The 7758-nt window shown below is 36.1% G+C and overlaps 1 protein-coding gene across 1 annotated transcript; it reads left to right on the top strand.

Moving 5' to 3' along the window:
- Positions 1-1126: 1126 nt before the first annotated feature.
- On the top strand, positions 1127-2051 carry LOC129569180 (pickpocket protein 28-like). The gene has a single exon (XM_055447787.1). It carries the CDS (start codon positions 1132-1134, stop codon positions 1909-1911), a length of 780 nt encoding a protein of 259 aa, XP_055303762.1. The 5' UTR covers positions 1127-1131; the 3' UTR covers positions 1912-2051.
- Positions 2052-7758: the final 5707 nt, after the last annotated feature.

Here is a 7758-nt window from a genome sequence, read left to right as displayed (position 1 = left end):
GTGTCATAAGTAGGAGTTGTCGGCAGGTTCTCTCTGGTTAATTTATTATAGTTTGTCGTTCATAAATCGAATTAAATCAACTAAGTTATTTTTTTTTTTCAAGACTTCAAAATGAATGATTCAAGAAAAGCGGATAGGCATTCCTTTGGCAATGTTGCACGACGGGTTGTTAAAATCAGACGACAGAGCCGCTATGGTCGGCCAATCCATGCAGTTTGGAAGGTGTTTTCTGAGTATAGCGAAACAAGTACAGTTCATGGAGTTCGTTACTTGGGTGAAAAGAGGCGACATTGGTCGGAAAGGATTTGGTGATAAAATATAATTTTGGCAAAAATCAACCAAATAATGGTCATGAAATATTTCTTCTTGTTTTTCTATATTACAAAGGTGGATTGTGACCGTTTCGGTGTCGGTGTTTTTGTGTGCTGGATTTATATTCCAAGCTTGGTGGAAGTGGAAACTGAGTCCAGTGATAATTTCTTTCAACGACGAAGCAACTCCAGTCTCTGATATACCGTTTCCTACAGTTACCATTTGTAACGATTTAATGGTCAATTCATCTGTTCTAAATTACTCGCGGATTCGTAACCAATTGTCACAAGAAAATTTCACCAACCTCGACTTGGACGCTGAAACCATTCAAAGAGTTCATTCGCTGGCAAATATTTGCCATTATCCACCGTACTTTTTAGGCGAATACATCAAATACAAAAATTATACGATTGATCGAAATATTGAGCCATATTTGGAAGAGCTCGCACCTAATTTATTCCAGGATAAGCATCACTGTACTTTATCCGCTGAACAGGAGTTTAATTGCACATTATTATTCCATAAAATTTTAACCGATGCCGGACTTTGCTATACATTCAATCAAATGAGTACGGACGAAATTTACAACGTCGATTTATTGGCCGATGATTTTCCGAAAGTGAACGGTTTCCAAGTATCTTACTGGCATTTGAAAGATTTTAGTATAAATGGAACACAAGAGCTTCGGAACTTGTCATATCCTTATAAAATGCGGAATGCAGGAAAAGGTTTGGATTAACGTTGTTTAATATTTGCTAAATTTTGATGTGTGTGTGTGCTAGATTTTTGGATTTTTTGATTTAAGGTTTGGGCTTAAGAATGTTTGTGCCAATAACTGAGCACGACTATTTATGTAGTGATATGCTGGAAGGTTTTAAAATCTGGATTCATTCTGCAGAAGAAGTGCCTCGATTAAAGAAAAATTTCTATCACGCGGCTTATGACAGCGATGTTCGCATCTCGGTGAAGGCCAATTTAATGATGACATCACCGAGTTTAATTAAAAACTACAGCCAAGAGCAGCGGAAATGCATCGCCGAAAATGAACACAATCTAGTCTTTTTCAAGCGATACACGCAGCGTAACTGCTTTGTCGATACATTGGCATTGCAAACAAACAAAATTTGTGGTTGTGTTCTCTTCTGGATGCCTCGTCTAAACAGCACCAAAGTCTGCAGCTATTATACAGAGTACAAATGTGTCGAAGTCGTAGAAAACTCACTTCACAATGCAAACTTAACAACTAAATGTTTGCCAGACTGTCAGTCAATCACGTACGATGCGGAGATATCGATGTCGAGAATTGAATTGAAACCACTCAAAAATTTTGTGCCGACTGGATTTAGAATCATAAAAATTACGGTTTTATTCAAGGATCAACAGTATTTTGCATCGCTTCGGTCGGAATTGTATGGTACGATGGATTTTATGGGCACAGTTGGCGGTATCCTAAGCTTATTCATGGGTATTTCTCTTTTGAGTGTCGTCGAAATCATTTATTTTGCCACCATTCGCCTGACGTGCAATCTTCAAAAACGAAATTTGGCTAAAAAACGAATGCTAGCTCAACAAAATATACTGAATCGTCAAAATGATTAAAAATCTGCCTGGATATTTGAATGTTGTGAAAAATTTATCTTTGTCATTAGTTAGTAAATCATCTCTGCTGGCTACAAACGTGTAAATGACACGAGTATGAAAAAAGATGTGCTTCCCATCGAAACCGGGCCAGAATTCATTTAGAAAGCCTTTATATTCAATGAAAATATTGTTCATAACATAAAAAAAAATAAATGCATCAGCAAAACATGCCCGACTACGTGTCTGTGTAGATTGAAAAAAAATGCATTTTTAACTTTAATTTCACAGACCGCAAATCCGATGGATAAATTATTATGAGAGCACATAAAAGAAGAACGAACACAAAAAAAGTATTGCAAAAAGAGTGGCCAAGTAATTTTGCGATGTAGTTTGAAAACCGCCAACCACCAACTACTGCCAAATACGAAGTGTATGGCAAAAAAATATTGATATTCAAATGTAGTTTTTGCATAGTTGGTCCTTTTTTTATTACAATAATTCTATGCAAAAGTAAACGCAGTGGTTTCCATCGTTGTTAGCGTTGGCGTTGGTATTTTTTTTTTTTGACTTCTTTTGTGCGCTGTTGCAATAAGTGTTATATGAATGCGCTTATTCAAATAGTGTGCAAACTGATTAGTGCTATGCTGCTGCTAACAATATATATGCGCTTGAGTTTATGATGCTCGAGCAGAAAAGAATACAGTCATATATCTTTCTCAATTGCTTACTGGGGCACACAGTTATGCACGGAGAGATTTGTGTGTGTGTGTGTGTGTGTATTTCAGGAGTTGTCGCGTTTTCATTTGGAAGTTGCAGTTTTTTTTTACTAATTATCCAGCTATTTGCTAAAAGCAGTTTTATTTATGGTGATTTTTCCTTGTATTTATTTTTCTCGTGTGTGTGTGTGTGTGTGTGTGTCGTTCGGTGTCCGATCGGTTTACCTCCGGATAGTTTCTGTTCATTTGGTTATACTTGTACGGCTCGTTCATTCATTATCCTCTTCTATGTTTCAGTAACACACATTCTCAATTTAACTATATTACAATTGCTGGGTCTGGCACACTTGTTTCCATACAACTGGTCAATGGTCATTCGTTTACGGGCGCTCTTTTTCTCCCCAAACATACGATTGTTCAATAGCTCTCTGGGTTTCCATTCGAAATGACTTTATACAAACACAGCAGCACGAGGATAAGAAGAGCGGAGAGAGTGTGCCAGTAGAAGGAGAACCGGACAATGCTATGGATATCTATAAGTGTTTTGTATACAATAAAAATCTCCATTATGTGATATTGTCATGTTGGCTTACGTTATTAAGGGCCATGCGGTTTTTTTGTTGTTGTTGCTATTTTTGGATTATTATCGTACATTTCTGTAATTACAAGAAAAATTCATAAAACGAGAAAACAGACCGAGAACAAATTAAGCACACTGTTTATTCGCGTGCAGTTTCCACATAATTTTCGGAGTACTGTGATGCCTCTCGCGTAATGGTCCTTCGTCGTGACTGAATGTTTTAATGGTGCAAGTGCAACCTTACTAATCTATCTGTATAATCCAATGCTTCTATGGCCCAATTTTTCGTTTTCGCCATTTTCATCCTCTTTCTTTGCCCAAATTGCTTTTTCGCTCTCATAAATGTTTCACATAATTTCGCAAATTAAAAATGCCACAAAGTAATTTTTTCAAATTAATTCATGTTTTTTTTTAGTGTATTTTGCCACTCGCAATAAATTGGTCAGTTCACGACTACAGTTGCGCTGCTACAGTGGCGGCGACATACTCAAACCAAAATTGGGCACATTATGAGGCGGATAATATAAACTGCGCTATATTGTTTGCCAAATAAGTTCCAATGGTAATTACATTCGGTAATTACTTTCAATGTATTTGCACGCTCGACGAAGCGAAGTATAATAGGAGCGCAAACGAAACTTTATTTTCGGAAAAATCAACAACAATTTTTCGAAAATTACAAACAACGTAAACAATCTAATATATAAACTCTCAAATTGAGAGTCTCAATTTATTTTCGAAAAAATCTATTTTTCTTTCTTGTTAAATACCTTGCTTCAAATTATGTGTTCGAAATGCAAAAAAAAATCATCTCTGTTTTGTTCATAGGGTTTTATTCTGCACACTCTTCGAAATCATACTTCGGCTTGCCGAAAATTAGAATTTAGATTTTCACGTTAAATATCGAGTGCACTACATAGACGATGTTCCGGCAACTAAAGAATCGTTGAATAGAGTGAAATGCTACATCTACGCGTGTGACGACAAGTCTGCTGAGTAGGAATCGTGATTCGTCATTATATTTTTTTTTTCATGAATTTATTGCAAAAGCATGTAATGCTTGAACTGTTTGAACTAAAAAGAGAAACCATTGTGTTCTTTGGCTACAACAAACCGAGAGATTACAAAAGGAGAAAAAAAACCTCAATGAAATTCACAATGTTACTAAAGAGAAAACAATATGTGTGTTCATTGCATATCGCGAGGAACATTCATTGACACGGGCTGCTGGAAATAGCCTTGTGTAGTTTTTCACTGTTGTCGTAGAGTGGTGAAATTGAGCCAGTAATTTACTTCGACTGTGTTCATTCATTCCTCTAAATCAACTTCGAAACAAGCCTCAACTGTGATGGAATCGAATGAAACGTTTTCATTAAATTCAATTTATCAACACAAAAGGCTAAGCGAAAGAAAAAAAAAATGGAAACAGGAAAAACTAATCAATTGTCGTCAATACACGGCAACGGTTTCGAGCTGGCTTTCAAATTATGTTTGCTTATTCGTTTGTGCCGCTCGGTTTTTTTTTTCTCATTCGCAAACATTTTAAGTAGAAAATGACTTAACACAAAACTAATTGAATGGAAAAAGCAAGAACACGTCCTTACATCGACATCCGTTGTAATGCTGTAATGCTGTAATGCGTCCACATTTCATTTTCTATTTTATAAATTAAATCAGAATGGTAGGAGAGAAAATGGTTAACTCTTAGATTACATCAGAACGAAATCGTAGGCGATCGCAACAGAAAAATGTAGTTATTGAGTTTCAATCTCTCTATTCATATTCTTTGTTAATGCAGAAGGTTCAAAGGAGAGGAAAGAGGTGGAAGAGTGAGAGAGAGAGAGAGAAAGAGCTCCATTGTGAGTGTCCATTTTGAAAATTGCTTGTGAAAATGAAGAAAGCTACATGATACATAGGATGATTTTCAATTTAGGAATTGAACATTTCGCGTTTCCGTTTTTTCGATGCATTCACCGAAATTGGTCAATTGTTTGCATTGAAATTGTCGTTGGATTCCTTGAACACAATTCATTCGTCCGATTTTCGTAAGGAGCTGGCTGTTGATGCTTCCGAGAACGGAAAATTAAATTTTTCGTAGTATTTTTGGACGAACAATTTATATCGTTGCGTAGCACTTTTCCAATGTTGTTTTTCCAATTCAGAGTATTTTCCAGATTGAACTATTTTTTGGAGAATTTAATTGAGTATGTGTGAATAGCTAGGATAGTCTTCTTACAGATTTGTATGATACTGAAATATTAGTTTTTCATACTAACCTTTATGACTTATGTGTATGTCATGTATATTGCATAGACACTGTTTCATTTAATTGCTACTTAACAATGCTTGACACCTCCTTAAGTGTCAAAAACTGTTATTTCGTAGACACATCAATTTTTAATAACGGTGCCAATAGCAATTTATGTGGAAGAAGCACTGAATCGTTTCCAGAATAACATCTTTCTATAATATAGCATTATGAAATGCTAAGCTTTCTTTGAATAGCATTCATATTATTGCATTGTGAATTGTCAGGTTATTTCAATTGAAACATCGGCATTTTATGCACACATTTAACGTTCTGCTGCGACATTCCATCATAAAAGCATCATGAAAAGTAAGCACCGATGTTCGGTATCTATTTCTTCTTGTTCATTAAGTTCATTCGATAGAAAAATCAGCATATATTTTATAGCTGGAGCCGTTATTTTTTTTAGGATGTCAAAATTTATGGTTTGTAAATAGATTTTTGGACGAGTAATTATACGATATGATGCCAATTATAGAAGCGACTTGGATATTGAAATACGAAAAGGTTTTATAGCGGCTCTCATCAATCATGCACTATCATGCTTAAAATTGCTGTACATTGGATCCAATAAATGAATCTTGAATGCCTGGCAAAATGAAAACAAAAGCTAAACAGATATGGAATGAAAAGAGAATAAGATTCACATCCCCAAAAACGGGGGTTCATATTGAAGGAGACATTATTCATGCAATCATTGTGACGCGTTTTTGGTTCTAATTTTCGGTGATATATTTGAATTGCCGAACAAAGGCCATTGTCATTGGGTGTTGGTTGTTTTGCTGCAGCTTAAATCCAACACAACATGAACCGCATGAATATTTATGTAGTTAGTTGTTTGAATGCGACCTTTGGTGAGTGAATGAAAAATCACGTAAAATACATTGGAATGAATAATTGACAGAAACCGCAATGGATGGTCCAACTCGTCGAAAATGTTTGAACATCCATCTATTCGCTAAACGGCTGAAAAGTGCCCACTGAAGCATAAGCGAAAAAAATAACGAATTCGCTAACCCCTTCGAACAAGAGAAAAAAAAATTCAGAACCCACTTTAACTGAAGCGATTACATTAATTATGTTTTTGCAGCAGTTTCTTCGGCACATCAACTCCAGATGTGTGCATAAATTCTTGTTTATCATCAGCATGTTCGCACCGAATACCCAATGGGGCTTTCTCTTTTTCTCTCTCACACGCTCTCTCACACACGCTCTTCTGGCAACTCTTCACGTATGCAATAGATTTTGCATACCATCGGAATAGAATTCCGATAAACAAAAACGAAAAAAAAATGAATATCCATTAATCCATTCACATCAAATCGCTTTTGTTTTTCGTCGAGTGCTATTTTTTCCCTTAGTCTCGTGGTCGTTGCGTTTTTGTGAATTCATTTCAGTGTATTAAGTGTATCACACACAATGAACTCGAGTTGGCAATCAGCAGAAATGGAATGAAAAAGAAGAAAAAAATGGAAACGAGTGAAAGAGCGAGAGAAAAAAAAAGAGCATGACGTAGATGAACGGGCGAATGGTTCAGTGGTCCAATTTGTGCAGCCTGTGAAAATATAAAAGGCTTGGCACAGTGTGGTTACGAACCATATTATTCCGCTATTTTATACATCGTTTATCGGTAATGGAATGAACATGATTGATTTATGTTAATGTGATTGATTGTGCCGAGGTGATGATGAACAGTTTTTGTTCAGTGTGTTATTTGTTTGTTTGTCTGTCTTTTCCTCCCCTCGATTCGTATTCCGCTAAAGTGTGTTTTTATCTCTGTCAAAAGATTGGCATAGGTGGCATTGAGTGCGATTCGATTTTCGAGTGCGTGTGAGAAATGAGCATGTTTGCCATTGTTTTCACCAGTTTGCATCCTTCAGTCAGAACACATAACATTCCAGCCGAAATTCCAAATGATCAATATGCTGAATTGACACAATGAAAAACACACCGACGCACTTAATCAATCCCCCGATTAATGCAAATTGCTACATATCGATCTACTCGATTTAAATCGCTTTTGAATTGCAAACATTACCGCACATCCAAATGCAAGGAATAATCTGGAGAAAAAAAAAACGGTCCAAAAGGGCGCGAAATGTGGATTTTCTCCGATTTTTCCGTATTTTCCATACGGGGATGTTTGCTTTGTTTGATCATTTGTAACTGGACATACGAAAATCTACTCATTCCCTAAATGAAAAATAAAACGGCCAACATTGCCGAAAAGTTTGGGAAATTAGTTTTTGGATTAAAAACGG

This window comes from Sitodiplosis mosellana, unplaced genomic scaffold (assembly GCF_009176505.1).
Source record: "Sitodiplosis mosellana isolate CC-2019 unplaced genomic scaffold, AAFC_SMos_1.0 Smas_scaffold_1, whole genome shotgun sequence".
NCBI lineage: Eukaryota > Metazoa > Arthropoda > Insecta > Diptera > Cecidomyiidae > Sitodiplosis > Sitodiplosis mosellana.
This window is presented reverse-complemented; position numbering and strand designations above follow the sequence as displayed.

Bases quoted from the DNA above. Each gene is read 5' to 3' on its own strand.
- LOC129569180 (XM_055447787.1), top strand. From the start codon at position 1,132: ATGTTTGTGCCAATAACTGAGCACGACTATTTATGTAGTGATATGCTG.